Source organism: Ochotona princeps, chromosome 10 (assembly GCF_030435755.1).
Source record: "Ochotona princeps isolate mOchPri1 chromosome 10, mOchPri1.hap1, whole genome shotgun sequence".
Classification (NCBI taxonomy): Eukaryota; Metazoa; Chordata; class Mammalia; order Lagomorpha; family Ochotonidae; genus Ochotona; species Ochotona princeps.
In genome coordinates, this window is record NC_080841.1 from 42,126,393 (window position 1) to 42,143,926 (window position 17,534).

Genomic DNA, 17,534 nt, shown 5'->3' on the forward strand with positions numbered 1-17,534 from the left:
ACTTTATCTGTTATTCCTAAAACATATAGGAAAAGTTTGAGCTGAAGAAGTCGGGTATGGGGCCACAATTGTGGTACGATTTGTTAGGCCACTACCTGCATCACCAGCATCCCATATGGGTGCTGGTTAAAGTCCTGGCTGCTCTATTCTCAATTCAGCTGCTTGCAAAAATGCTGGGAAAAAAAGCAGAATATGGTCCAAGTGTTTGGGCCTCTGAAACCATGTGGAAAACCCAGAAGAAGCTCCTGGCTTCGTTCTTGCCCAGCCAGGCCATTGCAGCCATTTGGAGAGTGAATCTACAAATGAAAGGCAGATCTCTCTCTCTCTCTCTCTCTCTCTCTTTCACTCTGCCTCATACATTAAAAAAAAATTATTTCAATCAAATAAAACCTGAATCCAGGTATACCTAAATGCCATATGTAAATACAGGGAAGTTGATGCAGCCAGAGAGTATATTAATAGTATCACAAGGGGGTCACATCTGCTTTAAGAATGTCTAAAACTACCTGGAGCCATTTCCCCAGCAAACAAAGACATAGTATTGTTACTTTACAGCCCACATTCTCTTCTTTCTTGCCCATCTTTTTTCCTTTTCTCTTCATGTGTTCCAATCAGCAGGATTACTTCCTTCTGTGCTGTCCCAGCCAGATCTAATCCCCAGCCCCTAGCAAGAGCTGCAGAGATGTCAACCTTGCATCCAAAGACACAGACCAAGAGTGCTCTGAGATGTGCCTGAGGCTGAGGCAAGAAGTGCAGAATGGCCATGCACAGAGCACATCAGGATCAGGGGCTGGTGAAGGGTTTATGTGACCAGGTTTTTATTTGTGTGGTTCACCTGCTGCTTGCTGTCAACAATGGGAAATGTAACTAAAGGTGGACCACACAAATATCCAGGCAAACTGCTATCAGTGAAGAACAAATGAGTACCTTCAGGATGTCATGGGTCTGCACCTAGCAGGTAGCTCAATGGCCCAGTATGCCAAGGATAGACCAAGCTTGCTCACCTCTTTCTGCACTTGTTCTTCTCATATGTGCTTAGCTGGAACCCCAATGAGTGCCCTCACCATGCCAATAAGCCAGGTCCTCCCCTACTACAAAACACAGTGCAAATGCCTCACCACAGAATCTTTCATCTTCTTGGGCAGTGGGTCCGCAGCTGACTCTTCCAGATTTTGATGTAAAAATTTAGGAAACAATTTGCACTGAATAAAAGACCTGAAAATGGAAAGCATATAGATTTTACTTTTTAAAAAACCTGTGCCTACCAACTGTGCTTTAAGTAATCACCTTTACCTGAGAACCTCACACTCCAAAAGCCAAGAGCAAGTACTTTAAAAAATTCATAATAAAAAGAGATGCAAAGGCAAGTAATCAGGAAGACAGACAGTGTTTCCAAATATCAGCCTCATGAAAGTGTTCAGTTCCATGGTGATATGGACCCTGCCTTCCTTTCCAAATTAACTGTCATGGTTGTCAGCAGCAGGTGGCCTTCACTTCTGCTCCCAGCACTCCAGGGTTTCATCATCACAGAGGGTAACATTAGCAGAAATTAACACACCAAGAACACAGATTAAACTTGGAATCATGCAAATCACATTTGACTCTCCTTTTCCCTATTTTCCCATGTCTTTCATGTGGTCCATATAATAGGCTAACATTATGGTATCTTTGGCCCACAAATAGGTAGGGTTATATTAAGTCAAAAATATTTTGTCTAAAACTCACTGTGGCATTGCATAAAGAATTTCCTGTTCCAAAGTACATATTTAACAGACTTAAGATATGACTAGGGGCTGACATTCTGGCATAGCAGTTTAAGCCTCTGCCTGCAATTCCAGTATCCCATATGGGCACCAGTTTATATTCTGGCTGCTCCACTTACTGTCCAGCTCCTTGCTAATGATCTGGGAAAGCAGCAGAAGATGGCTTAAGTCCTTTAACTCCCGTACATACGTGGGAGACCCAGAAGAAGCTCCTGGCGCCTCATCAGCCCAGCTCTGGCCATTGTAGCCATTTGGTGAGATAATTGACAGATGAAGGATCTCTATTTTCCTCTCTCCCTCTTTCTTTCTGCATTTCAAGTAAAATATAATAAATCTTTTTTAAAAAAAGATATGGTTAAAGAGGCCAGGTGCTGTGGCATAGTAGATAAAGCCATCATCCCATATGGTTACTAATTTGAGTTTCAAATGCTCTATTTCCAGTTCAGCTCCCTGTTAATATGCCTGAGAGATTAGCAGAAGATGGGCCAAGTCCTTGGGCCCCTGTACCTATGTGGGAAACCTGGAAGAAGCACCTAGCTTCTTGCTTTGAAACTGGCCCAGCTCTACCATTGCAGCCATTTAGGGAGTGAATTAGTGAATGGAAGATCTCACTGTTTCCCTGTCTTTCTCCCCTCCCCTTGTATCTCTGTCTTTCCAATAAATAAACATTTAAAATATGTATACATGATTAAAAGAAGATGCTTGGGACCTTACAAATATAATTGGCTAAGTATTAGATTAAATACATTGTAAAATGTTGACACAGACCTCACCTGAATCCAGAATGCATTGACAATATGAGAACAAAAAGCTATCATTCCAGAGCATCCAGTGTGATCGCCACACTGAGTGATGGCAGTGGTGTTGCCTGAGAGAGCCAGAAAGGGCCTTTGTTGAGCCTGCAGCTTCTCAGACAACTCACACAGGCAATCATCACCATAGGCTTGGGTGCTGTCAGCCATCTATTCTGTCATTGAACATTTCAGACCAAAGCACAAAAACAGAGGGAGCACTTGCTGCAAGTTCATTCTTTTCATTAGCTCTGGTAGGTCTTGGATTTGTCCCGCCTTGACCCACTGAATGATCAGCTAATATAACAGTAAGAGTCACATGAGCACCACGGTGAGTGAGTGAATAAAGCTGTGGGAACTTCATTGCCATGCCCTTGGTTACAAAGGAGCCTGGTGTGGTTTACTCACAGGAGCACAGAGGGGTCACTGCTCTGCCGGCTCAAGTGATACGAAAGCGCCACCAGGAGGCCACAGAAGGCTGAGAACAGTGCCGGGATGTGTTGTGTACTCCAGGGTTCCTAAGGAAAAGATACCAGGTAGAGATGTCACTCCATAGCTGGGCAGAGATTGGTCAGATCTCGATCAAATGCCTTGGGACATCCCCAAGGCCTAGCTGGGTACATATGAAGTTTTTCTGATCTCTCTGATAAAATAAACACACTGAAAACTCACCAACCCAAAAGTATACATCCAGCCTGAAGCAGGAGGGAGTATTTCAAATTGTACATATTTATGAGACTGTGTTTACTTAATCTTTTCTGAAATTAAGCTACAGATTTTTATAAAATGCAATAATAAACATATTATTTCTTTTAAATGCAATATAGTTCAATATAGTAATAAGAAGTATGAGTCATATTTCTTAGTGCTTATCATTAATTTGTGCTTTATAAGCTATAAGGTATGTTAAAATAGCATAAGCACCTGAAAAAATTAGCAGATGGAAATAAAACTTAATACAGATTAAAGACTCCTTTAAAGACACCAAAAATGATGCAAAATGAAAAGAACAAGATATCATACAAGCACAGATGTCTGCAATCAACACATCGTTCCTGTGGTGGCAGAGCAGAATTTGGTGACTATCCATCACCCTAAGTCCTGTAGTGTCTTGCGACACACATACCTGCTGTTTCTGCCAACACAAATGTAGCTTCTACTCACATAGAAGAATGCATGCATATATTTAGCCTTGTCAATCACTAACAATAGAAGTGCCACTGATGGCTTCTGCAAGCTGAATTTAGTCATACTTAAATACTCTCTCCAGATTTGTTTCTTTGAGAAGGATGGGTTAATTGTGCCTCAAATCAAACCTACAAAGCATTGAGTCAAGCTAATATTATATCCCTAACTGCTAACATATGCTGGAAAACAGCAAACACTACCCTGGGTAGAGAAAGTGATTTTATATTTACAGACTGCACTTTCCTAGAAATCACAGTGTGTTTCTTTTGTCTTCCCCAATATGTAGCTCTAAGAGCTTGAGAATAGCAACCGGGAGGTGAACAGAAGGGAGCTGCCCCTTGTGGAGACGGCAATGGCCACTGAGAGGCACAGCCAAGCAACAGACTACTTCGACATACACCTCCAGGCAGCCTAACTCATCTAGAGACCTCCCGCAGGGCTCTCAGCTCAGCTTCCCCGGTGTCTGGCAACGTGACTGCTCCAGCATCCTCTGGCACACTGGCTACGTTCATTTTTCTGATTCTGTGCAGATCGCTTTTCCAGCAGTCTTACTAGAGAGTTGTAGTCCAGCAATGAAGTCATTTTCCACTGATCACTTCTCTCTTTGCAATTTTTTTCAACATCCTCCCTTCTTCTGTCTGAAGAAGAGGTACAATTCCTCCTTGCTCAGGTCAACTCTACTGGCATGTCCTTGTCTCATTCCAGATACACCCCAATCTGGATGGCAGACATCCTTTATTTCCTTGGCTGTGCCTACTAAAATGCTCCAGTTGTTAATATCCTTAAAAAAAAAAAAAACAAGAAGGTCTTTCCCTTACCCACTTATCTTTGTAAGTTACTATACTGCTTTAGTCTGTTTGGGTTAATAAAGCAAAATACCATAGAACGGGTGGCTTACAAACAACAAGAATCCGTTTCTTACAGTTCTGGAGGCTGTGAAGTCCAAGTTCAAGTCACTGGCAGATTCTGTGTACTGAGGGCTCTTTTCCTGGTTCATAATTGGCAGCATCATACTGCATACTCACATGATAGGACGGCACAGGAAGCTCTCTGAGTCCACTTGGCTAAAGCTATTAATCCCATCCAAGACAACCTCATCCTTATTACCTAATCATTTCCTTAGTTCCCATGTCCACCACCTGGAGGTTAGGATTTCAATATGGGACTCTGGCAGGAAGGCTCACAACATTCATTCCATAGCACACATTCTCCCTCTTCTTTTGGTTAGTACCAGCCCAGTCTCTTAAAGATCTGAGTTTCACATTCCACTTTATCAGCCAGGGACTGGAAGCCGTAAGGGAGGAGTACTTTGTAACATTTCAATTGGGCAGACCTGGATTTGGATCCCATTTCTGCTATGAACTGTGTGTTCTTGGCAAGTCACCGACACCTCTGAACACCAAGTTTGCATTCTCTTCTCTCACGAGGAAAAAAAAAATCACACCTAGGCCATTCCTTGAAGCTTTGACATAGAGCGGTCAATGTAGCCCCCACGGAGTAAGTGATTTCCAGTTGTCCAATCTTCACAGATCATGCATACACCTTACTTTCCCCCTCCATTGGGCAGTGCTTTTTATTTTTCGTGATACGGTTCTATAGGATCAGGTATTTCCCCTTACAACCTTCCTATTCCTCCCCTATCCACCACTCCCTTTCCCCCTTTATTATTACAATAGTATAGTTCTTCAGCAATAGTCACAAGTCCATCAATCTGTTATTTAAGTGTATCATAACATTCTAGGTATACACAATGTTATTAAAGTCTATCATCCTATTGTAAAGACATATTTAACAGTTTCATTGGAAATCCATCTTTTATTTGGAAGTAGAGAATGCAGATACTTTTTCAACACTTTTCCCAATCCTTCCTTCCATCCCCTTTCATCCTCTCACTACATCCTATCTGGGTGAGGCCTCCACTGTCTCGTTCCAGTGCTACTGCTAATGCTTCAGGATATGAGGCACACTCAGGTCTCCCCACTCTCTTCCATGCCACAGATACTGTAGTCTATCATCCTCACGGTGACAGAAGGGTCCTCTTCTCGTATAAGGCCACATAGATTGCATCATTGTCTTTCACTCTGACCTTGACAATGGCTCCTCATGGCCTACTGAACAAAAGGACTCCTCATACAATAACTTTGGCCTAACATTCAGCCTTATTCCTCATATTAGGATGAGCATCACAACAAAATCATAAAGATAAGCTGCTGGGGTGGGCATGTGACAATGTGGTAAAAATGCCTCTTGGGAAGGAGTCCTGGCTTCTCCACTTTGGACTCAATTTCCTGCTAATGTACAACCTGGGAAGCAGCGGGTGATGGCTTGAGGACGCCTGTCCCTGCCCCTAAAATGTGATTCCTGGTTTGAATTTCTGGGTCCTGATTTGGCCTGGCTCAGCCTTGGCTGACTCAGGCATTTGGGAGTGAAGCACAAAATAGAAGATGTCTTTCTGCATATAAAATAAGTGAAAAATAACTTTTCTAAAACAAATGTTAAGACGTCTCCAGCACACATAGTTTAATCTGATTGGCAGCCCTTCCCCACGGCATTCCCCTCTCTCCTATTCATGCTTCAGTGGCCTACATAGTAGCTCCACTCACCTAGTGCTACCACCCCTTGACTTCCTAAGCTGAATGGAAACTTCCTCCTCTGTGCATGAAAATCATGCTCAAACACATTTAGGTAACATTAAAGATACCTCATTCTTTTTGCACAGCTAAATCACAAGGATACAGTAGATCATTAATATTTTCACAGAATCAATAGTACAAATACAGTCTTTCATTGTGCTCCGGGCCAAAACAACCTGTGATGGGACTTATCACAGCACCACTGGCTCTATCCCAGCACCCTACTGGCATAGTTTCCTACATTACAACACTTGCCTTGCTGTGCCTTGACAGCCCCAGGATGCCACTAGGTGGCCCCAAACCCATCTCCTTCGTGTGTATCTCCAACTCTCCTTGAACCTTGATGTTTCTTTGTCTGACTCCTTTTTATACAGTGGGTTCAATAACAAAGGACAATTAAAATAGACATGAGACAGCTGAATAGTAATCTATAGCCATTTTAAGGTGTATAGAACCCGGTTGCATATAAACTAAAATTGAAATGTCAATGAAGAAGTCACAGGATGTGGTTAAGAACTTGCATTTTTTTTTTAAGATATTGGTTACTCAATACCATCTCAATTAATTCCATAACGTTATAAATTGTTACTGATGTTATGTCAGGGCTTTTAATTGATAGGGATGATACTCTGCCGGCTCTACCTTCAGACCAGAGATGGTCTCCCCAAGAAACCATTGAACTTATCTGGACAATAAGATGCTGGACTTTATGCTTGGTAAATGCTTGTAATGAAAGACTCTCAACTGAATTTGAACTGTGGTAATGCAACAAGGTGGAGGAATCCACCAAAGGGGGAGAATTTGGGGAGGGGATGGGGGAATCCCAGTGCCTATAAAACTGTGTCACATAATGCAATGTAATCAATAAAAAAAAAAAAGGACAATCTCACATCTCTCTTTCCTCTCTACTTGGCACATATGTTAGCACACAAATGTATTCCTGAGAAAATGCCTGTAAAGTTTCCATTTTCATAATGATTTATGTATATCAGATTTTTCAATCAGCAAATGAGGCAAAGGAATTACCTAACTTACATTAATATGGACCAGGGTGTGAAATACTACCAAAATGAATATTACCACAGGAAACACAGTCTCTTGGCTTTGTGCCTCTCTTTCTTTCTTCAAGTATTGTTCCTGATATCAGTAAAGTTATTCTGAAACTTGAAAGCTTCACTCTCTCCTTGGGAGTTGGTCATCAGACATCTACTCACTTGTACCTCAGGCTAGGCACCAAAGAAGTACAACTGTGATTCCAAGGCAGGGTCTTGGAAGTGAGTGACACAGGAATCATTGCAGATGTGACAGGTGGGGTGACAAGGCCACAATGTAGGAAGCAGAAGCTTAAGCATGCCAAGAGAATGGAATTTGGAACCCCAAAAAGAAGAGATGCAAGAGGATTCAGACTCCTCTGCTAGTATTTCTGAAAAAAACACATGGGATTCCCTGAAGGCACCCACAGGTACCTGGAGCTGCCCTTATCCATCCTCCCATACTTCATGCCCTGCTCTGTTTCCCCTCCTATAACTTCTCTTTTCTATTTTATACTTGGATGTTCCAAAACTAAATACCAAAAACAACAACAAAAAAAACCATCCAAAAGGAAGCCTTTTAATTTTCTTCCCATGGATTCCTTGTACGTGCCAATACTGTGTATTTAACTCACAATTGGGTAAATATATCGTCTTTTTCTCAGATGTAGCCCATAAAAACACAAACATCAAGAGCAGCAACTTTGAGGATTTAGTAATTATATCTAAGGAAATGATTCTCATTGCACAGAACAAAGGCAGGCTTTCCACTTGCTGGGAACAATAGCAAACTCCTGAGTAGCAGAGCTTTTTCTTCGGTAAAAATGCCAGGGCGACATTTCCCTGTTAGTATTGCTGCAATGACTTATGAGATCTGAAACAGTCTTGCACCCTGCAGAGTAGCACATCATGTCGGTTTTTCATTATTTGGAAAAGGAATGGTACCCATGATTGATGGTCATTGCAGACAATAAATTAAGTCCAGACTCCAAATATATTTAGATAATTAAGTTTACCTACTTTTATTCACCTAATACCCTTTACCTAATTCTTCCCTCACCTACTTTCTACTTCCCTCTATTTAATTAAACCTACTAAATATGAACACCGAAGGACAATCACACCTCACTGATCCCAAGAGACCCTTCCCACTAAAATAGAAATGACTAAAATATCAACTGATAATTAAAGGAGCAACAGGAAAAAATAACAAATCAGAAACAACAAAATCAGAGCTGAGCAGGATTGGCCCTATCCCTTCTGCCTCTCAGAATTTTTCTCAGATTACATTTCTATAACTGTGACTGCTGGAATTCATATCTGAACCTTCCACTGGGTTGAGACCATCAACAGTAGGTACACATCTGTCTTCCCCCCACAGCAATCTCAACATTTTGTGCATGAAACGCATTTAACAAATATGGCTGAACCAAGGTCTGGATTTGAGCCACTGTTACATTCGTACGGTGGGATATCAACTCAAAAGCAAGGGTGACTGTATTTGAGTGTCTACCAGCACCAAGCAGGTTGGTCCTTCACAGCACAGGGCAGTGGTTAGGAGCAGTAGTTCCAGCACAGGACTGCTGACATCCTTCCCAACTTTTTTGTTGACTTGTAGTAAGATACTGTGCAAAGCCATTAAACCTCAGTGTTTTTAACTCAACAAATACAATGGTGCTCACTCTGTGGGGTTGCTGTGAATAATACATGAGTTACTACATGCAAAATGTTGGTATGATTGCTGGTAAGACACTCCACACATATTTTCTTTCTTTCTTTCTATCTATCTATCTATCTATCTGTCTATCTATCTATCTATCTATCTATATATTTTAACAACCTACCTAAGGGGACTAAGGACTACAGAAATTTCCTGAACAAAAAAAAAAAAAAAGAATTTCCACTGAATGTGGTCATTGTCTAGGAGACAAAGGGAAGAACAACAATTCTTATAGTTTCCTTATATCCCTTCAATTCCATAAAATATCATGGGAAATAAAACATCAGGAATTGTTTCCTTTTGTTAACAATAACATTTTACTTCTAAAGCTTTTTATTGTATGGAAAGTAAAAATGTTGTTACAATCTTGGTGTAACTGGTAGCCTCAGACAGTGGCTGCCCTTGCTACAGCAAGTCTTTTCTTTTTTAATTTATTTTTAATTTTAGATGAGGAACAGCAAGCCTTACACAAAAGACTAACAATGCTTAGAATTTTGTTGGGATGAGTCCCCAAGCTTGGTGGTGGGTGACCAAGAGGAACTACCTGGAAGAAGATGCAACGCCACAGGAATTATTCTTTGGCCCGTTGGGTGGGTTTGTATCACAGCAAACTTCTTTTCTCTTTAAAAACAAACAAACAAAAAACCAAACAAACAGAACAGCTACATAATGGAGAAGCTGATGAAGATGAAGAAGATGAGGATGAAGATGAAGAGGAAGAATAAAGTGAGAAAGTATGAAGAGAGGAAGAGAGAAGCAGATGATGAAGGAGAAGATGAGTAAGACCCTAGGAATTGTGCTATAAAATGAGAATCTCACCTTACTCAAACATGTTATAACTATCCCAACTCGCAAGATCTGAACTGAGAGACCCTTAAGGGGTTAATTCTGGATTATCCTTACTTATTAAAAAAATGTAACTGACACAGAAAAAATGCACACAAATATGGGATACCATGTGATGCTTCAATATATTCATACTGTGCAATATTCAGCCAAGATAAACATACATACCCATCCCCTCAAGTATTTAGTATTTCTTAATGATCAAAACATTAAAAAAATCTTTTCTCTTGGTTTCTAAGGAGAAATACAGTACATTATCATTATCTACATCCAGCCTACTATGCAACATTAAAATTTCTTACTCCTTTCTAGTTATAGCTGGGTGCCCATTAAACTTTCTCCATTTTTCCCTATTTCTCTTCTAATCTCTTCAGCCTCTGATTGCCATCACTATACTTTTAAGTTCTGTGAGAGCACCTTTATTAAATTCTGCATTTAGTAGGACACGGGGCACTTACTATTCTATTCTTGATTTATCTCAGTTAATATATGACCTCCATCCTGTTCTATTCACATTATTGCAAATCAGAGTTCATCTCTTCATGGCCAAGTAGCAACTGTACCACACTTTTACATTCATGTATATTCATGTATCAGTGAATGGTCACTTTGGTTGTTTCTATTCATGACTATTGTGATGGTGTAGCAATAAATACAGCAGTGCTGATGTTCTCTCTGACAAACTGATTTCATTTGCTTTGTGTGAATACCCAGAGCTAGGATTGCTGGACCACATGGTAGTTCTATTTTTTTATGTAAATTTTCAAACTTTTTCCACAATGGGGCTGGATTATTTTATATCCTACCAACAGTGTGCAAGACTTCTCCATTTTCCCTTATTTCTTCTCCAACACTTGTTTTATTTGTTACACTAGACAATCTGAGTGAGGTGACACTAGGGTTTTGAATTGGAGTTCCCTTATGATTAGTGATGTTGAGTATTTTTTCATGTTCCTAATAGTCAGTGGTATGTCTTCTTTTGAGACATGTCTGCTTAGATATACTCTCCACTTTAAATTGGAGAACTATTATTATTATGCTGTTGAGTTGTCTGAGTTCCTTATATATTCTGGTTATTAGCACATTGTCAGATGTTCAACTTGCAAATACTTTCTTCCATTCTATTGGTTGCCTCTTTGCTCTGCTGAGTGCTTCCTTTGCTGGGCAGAAGTTATTTAGTTGGATAAAATACCACTTTTTGTTTTTGTTTCCTGTGCTTTGAGGGTTGGTAAATAAATAAATAATATTCCTGTATTTTGTAATATCCTTAAGCTCACTGACTAACTTGCTATACTTATGGTTGTGACCCATTACATAAAATTTATTCATTCTCCAATGCATGTGATTTCTTGTAAGGATAACCAACAACTTTAAGATAAAAGTGCAGGCAAGCATCAATGACATTGTGACTACAGGGACAGAACAGGAGAAATGGATTCTTGATTCAACAATATAAAAGTAAACTACTCTGGTTAAAAAGGTGATCAGATGAGGAAAAAACCCTCATTGATCTTGACAGTTAAGTGAATTTCCTGACATGTATACTATGTTTTAACAAAACGTTAAAAAAATAAAAGCAAACAAATGCCAAAATGGCTTATTTTTTTCCAAGAAATACTATACAGTGAAAAGTAGCAAAGATTCCATTTTCCAGGTATTGGTTTTAAGTTTTCCAACCAACCTCAAACCCCCACACAATTTTTCTGACAAAGGACCTGAGTTTTTCTCATTTTGTTTTGTTTTTAATTAGAAAGGAAGATTTACAGAGAAGGGGAATCAGAAATAAAGCTGTTCCATTTGTTGATTCATTGCCCAAGTGGCCACAATGGCCAGAGTTCAGCCAATCTGAAACCAAGAGCCAGGAACTTCCCCAGGTCTCTCACAAAGGTTCAGGGTCTCAAGGCTTTGGGTCGTCTTCACCCCTTTCCCAGGTCACTAACAGGGAATTGAATAGGAAGTGGAGCAACGAAGACATGAACTGGCACCCATGTGGGATCCCAGCATTTGTGTGGCGAGGACTGTAAGATCCCAGCATGTGCAAGTTTTTGATACATGATCAAAAGGCAGAATGCTGGGCCCCGCATGGTAACCTTGCAGCTAAAGTCCTCACCTTGCAAGTGTCGGAATCCCATATGGGCGCCAGTTCTAATCCAGGTGGCCTCACTTCCCATCCAGCTCCCTGCTTGTGGCCTGAGAAAACAGTAGAGGATGGCCCAAAGCCTTGGGATCCTGCACCCACGTGGGATATTTGAAAGAGTCTTCGGGCTCCTGGCTTTGGAACGGCACAGTACCGGCCACTGTGGCCACTTGGGGAGTGAATCACCAGATGGATGATCTTTCTGTCTCTTTCCTCTGTATATCTGATTTTCCAATAAAAAAATAAATACATCTTTTGTTAAAAAAAAAAAGGCAGAATGTCAGGATCTCCAGAGGCTTTCTCCTGGCAACACCCACATGCTCCAAGTTCTTAACTTTACTACCTGCTTCAGCAGGTGCAGATGTGCACAGACATACAGAGATATCAAGTGGCAGGCTGGTTTCTCAGAAAGTCCAAAAAGGAAAGACTACTTGGATATCAACATGACTTGTACTGAGTGACAACATTTCCAAAAACGTGTTGTCTTTGAGAAAGGTTATTTTAGCATTCCAAGAAATCTCATAATTAAACCAGACTCAACTTCTCAACTTATTGAGGACTAAAAGAACAGAAGATTTTCCAAACTACTAAGACCAAGCTCAGTGTTCCAGGTATTCCCTCTGCCATAAATGCAATATAATTAACTGCAAAATAGGGAGATAATGCACCAATTTTCACTTAAAATGTATTGGTATACATTCTCAGCATTCTCAGACTGTTGACATCCCAGAAAATGTTGACACTGAAGGGGCACACAGTAACTGTGAAGGGGCCAAGAGGAACCCTGAGAAGGGATTTCAATCACATTAAAATGGAACTCAGCCTCCTGGGAAAGAAAAAGGGAGTCCAAGCTGACAAATGGTGGGGAAACCACAAGCAACTGGCCACTGTTCACACCTTCTGTAGTCACGCCTAGAACATGATGAAGGAAGTTAAACTTGGCTTCCAATACAAGATGAGGTTCATGTATGTTCACTTCCCCATCAACATGGTAATTCAGGAAAATGGGTCTCTGGTGGAAATCTGGAATTTCTTGGGTTAAAAGTACATCTGAAGGGCTCAGATGAAGCCAGGTGTTGCTTGTTCAGTGTCTCAAACCCAGAAAGATAAATTAGTCCTGGAAGGAAATGATATCAAACTTGTTTTAAATTCAGTTGCTTTGATTCAGCAGCAACTACAGTTAAAAACAAGGATATCAGGAAAGTTTTGGATGGTATCTATGTCTATGAAAAGGAAACAGTTCAGCGGACTGATGAGTAAGATCTGAAAGTTGCCCAGCTGTTGAAGTAAGGACTCTGGATTGTTTCTTGTGTTATTTTAATATTGCAATAAAAGATCTACTGTTTTTATACTGCCATAAGTTAAAAAAGTATTGTTATGAAAAAATAAGATTAAGAAAAAATATATTAGTATATTCAGCTTTACAGCCTACCTTCCCCACATATTCTTCCCTCTATTCAGCAGTGTTTGCATATCTATGTGAACACTTGCCTATTTTAATGCTTACTGTGATACATGGCTAAGTGATAGCTCAGAGGGGATGGGATTTCACTTCACCTGGAGAAGGCTCCAGGGTAATTTCATGAAGGCTCAAGTGAAAATGGAGCCAGGTAGTAAAACAGGACTAGGAATGAGGTTGGAGAATAAATCCACGCCATGGGAGGTGGTACTGTCTCTCTAAAGCCTGGGTCTGGCTATGCCATCGATAGCAATAGCCAAGTGTCATCATGAAGGCAGAATACATAAAAGAGGCAGAACAAGAAGAGGATAAAAATCAATAAATGATGGGAAAGAATTAAGCTCAGAGAAAACACATCATGGGAAATCACCTTTACTGATCTCATTACCCCATCATTTTCTGTACTGAGAAAAGGGCAGTTGGTTGCTCTGAGGACTGTTGCAGATCAAACACAAGGAAATGCATGTCACCATCAGCCATGGAATTGCAATGTAATTTAAAGAAGTTTCTCACAGTGGTGATTAAATATTGACATTTAAATTGGAAAATATTAACAATGCCTGCTGGTGTGGATGTGGGGAGTAAAGTACCCTACTCCATTATTGTGGGAATATAGGTTAGTGCAGCCACTATGGAAGTCTGTATAAAGAATGCTAAGATAACAGAAAATGGATCTACCATATGATTGCACTATCCTAGTCCTGGGAATATATCTAAGGGAGTGAAATCTGCATATGAGAAAGTGACCTGCAATCCTATATTTATAGCAACACAATCTATAATAACAACTCAGAACTCATCAAAAGAGGATAAAGAAACTGTAGTACATCTACTCTATGGACTATTACTCAGCCATATAAAAAGAATGGAATTCAACCATTTGCAACAAAATGGTCCCAGCTAGAGACTATGACATCTAGTGAAAGAAGCCAATCACAAAAGGATAAATATCATATGTTCTCTCTGATATAAAGTCACCTTCATGCAAAGTACAAGATAAATATATATACAGAGAAAAATCCCTGCTTGTGACCTGGGAAAGCAGTCAAAGACGGCCCAAAGCCTTGGGACCCTGCACCCATGTGGGAGACTCAGAGGAGATTCCTGGCTTCAGATTGGTTGAGCTCCAGATGTTGTAGCCACTTGGGGAGTGAATCAGTGGGTGGAAAATCTTCCTCTCTATTTCTCCTCCTCTCTGTGTATCTGACTTTGCAATAATAAGAGAGAGAGAAATACTGCCTTCAGAAGGAAACAAGATACATTAGGAGACTGAAAACTTTTCATTTCAAGTACGTAAACATTAATCATGAATCACTGCATGATATACATACACACATACACACATGTGCTGTCGCTAATTATACATACATAGACACACAAACATATCCAGTTTTGGAGTGAGGTAGGGTTTTAAATGATCTCTCACCCACAGATAATAAAGCATAGACCAGGTGACAGTTGGCTTCAAAATTAACATCCCTAATTGCTTCGAAATGCATCTCATGGGTCCCTAAATTGGGAATGATATGGATTGATGCGTGCTGGTTTCCTAGAACTCCCACAGGTTTTGAAATATTTTTATGAGCTAGAAATAAAACTGTCTAATCGTCCTGCAGACAGTGCTGGATTTCATGAGCTTTGGGAATTATCTTGATGAACACACACAGGGCGGTGTAGCTTTGTACCAAGGCATATTCTGAAGGGAGTCTTGGTTTCAACACTTTTTTTCTTCAGAAATTTTAGACACTCTTGAGATGGAATTAATGAGACAGAGTGAGAGTTAAGTTATAAAGCAAATGTAAACAACTCAAAGTCTCACTTTGCTGTGTCTTACGTAGCAGGTTGAAATGCTTTCTTTTTTTTTCTCTCTCTCCTATAGAGAAAAAAAATTTTCTTATCTCATGCAACATAGGAGTATTTCTGAGATTCAGGTTTTCATATATCCCGAAATAGGAACTAGATCATATCACTTTTACTCTAAGTTCTTATTTTCAGGTCTATTTTTGACATGATTCTCCTCTTTAAGCTGTGCTGTGCCCATAAAGTCACAGGCATTCACTAAGGCATCCATGAGCCATGCTGTCTGCTGACATACCATGCGTGGCCCATGAGTTCTGTATGGCTGAACACAGTGGAATGGGCCCAGTTGGTTGCACCTGCAGCAGCTTCACTGGTGCTGCTCGTATCTTACATCTCCTGGGGCTGCCTTTCCAGTGCCTACCACTGCACTGAAAGCAGAACAGGTAGTCAGGATGTGTCTCGTAAATAAGCAGCCATGTTAGCAATACAAGTTAGGCTTCACTATTCGCTCAGAGCAGATTCTTCTTATCTCTTACTGAATTTCATTTTGGTAGAAAACACCACATGTTTACAAGTCTAGACAATATTTCACTGATAGAAATAGGTACTGGAGAAAAATGAGATTGTTAGCTACCAGGACAGAATGACAGCTCCCATGAATTGAAGCCTATTTATATCTCTGAAGATAAAGAGATACACAAATTCTCTCTCTCTTACACACCCACAGACATACACAAACATGAGTACTACTTTTTAAAAACATGTTTACTCTCCTTCTCATGGCCTTCTTCCTAGCGACCTGCAACCATTCAACCTAAGACTTAACAGACCACGTGTTTTACAACACACACACTGGGCTAAGCAAGTAAGATATTAAAAAAAATAAGCACACATAAACTGCAGTGTATGACATCAAGGAGCAAATACAAAACTGGAAAAAGTGAAAAGTGGGCACAAACAACACACTGAATAGCAATTTTCCTTAAAATACATGATCACTTAAATTAAGGCAAACATATGGTATCTAACCTTTTGGGATTGACTCATTTCCCTTAGCATAATGGTTTCCACTTTGGCCCATTTGGCCACGAAGAACTGCATTTCGTTTTTTTTTAATAGCTGAGTAGTAGTCTATGGAGTAAATAAACCGTAAGTTGAAATGCTGTCAATCTGAAAAAAGGTACCTGTAAAATGCAATATTATTTCAACCTCTAACAACCTCATGCAACAACATATTGTGATATAATCAATGAACCAACCATCAATGTGAGTCAGACTGCTCATGATCTACATCAAAGAACTGTAAAACCTAATGCACTTTTAAGACCCTATGCTTCTCAGTAATGGGGAGGGAGAGCAGAGAAATCTTCCATCTCCCTAGAATGTGTGAGGCAGACATAAAGCATAACCTATCAAGAACATAACAGGTAACTTATAGACAACAGACTCGAATTAGCATTAGACAATAGTAAAACCACAAAGACATAGGGGGTAGCAAGAGCGATCCTGACAACCTTTTAACAGGAGGTCATATGCACAGAACAGGGGGGAACCCAGAGTGGAGCAGGTGGACAAGAAGAGGCTTGTATCCCAACCCTGAGACTCCTGGATCCTCACCAAAGACTATCAGTATGGGCACCAAGGACTACATCCCAACTGCCAAGGAGACCACAGGGAATTGGAGTGCCTTCTGAAGCTGAGTACTCCGAGGTCATCCACTCCCATTTGAATCTCCCCAATGTGATAGAAGAAGTCCAAATTCCTCCTCGCAGGGCCCAATGTCACCGGAACAACAGCCAGGAGCCCTGAGCAGTCTACAGAAACAGACGAACAATAAACTCCCTTCGGGACTAGGGAGAGGAGCTTTCTCTGGTCCTTACTTAGTTCCAACTCTGGATCCCCACCCTCTCTTACAATGACCATCAGGGTCGCCCTGGAGCCCCCCCAAAACAAAACAAAACAAACAACAAGCAAAAATTAGGATAGACCGAGAACAACAGGAAACGGTCAGCCTGGACTCACACATACCTTACTAGGTAGGACACGAAAATAAGTTACTCCTAACTAGGGTATGGAGGATTTCTCTGCAAACCCCTCTTAACAGTATTCTGTGCCTCAACTGGTGACATATGACTTGTTAAAGCCATAAGCCAGTTTACACTATCC

At 40.5% G+C, this 17,534-nt stretch overlaps 1 protein-coding gene and 1 pseudogene across 1 annotated transcript in view; one reads left to right on the top strand and one right to left on the bottom strand.

The window, feature by feature from the left end:
- The window catches only part of PCNX2 (pecanex 2), a 254,759-nt gene that overhangs the window by 152,414 nt on the left and 84,811 nt on the right, over positions 1-17,534 (bottom strand). The window contains exons 16-17 of the mRNA XM_058669358.1: positions 2,963-3,072; positions 1,119-1,215 (exon numbers count right to left, since the gene is read on the bottom strand). Coding sequence (XP_058525341.1) covers positions 1,119-1,215; positions 2,963-3,072 — 207 coding nt within the window. The remainder of the gene's footprint in view (positions 1-1,118; positions 1,216-2,962; positions 3,073-17,534) is intronic.
- Positions 9,796-13,369, top strand: LOC105942300 (large ribosomal subunit protein uL6-like; annotated as a pseudogene).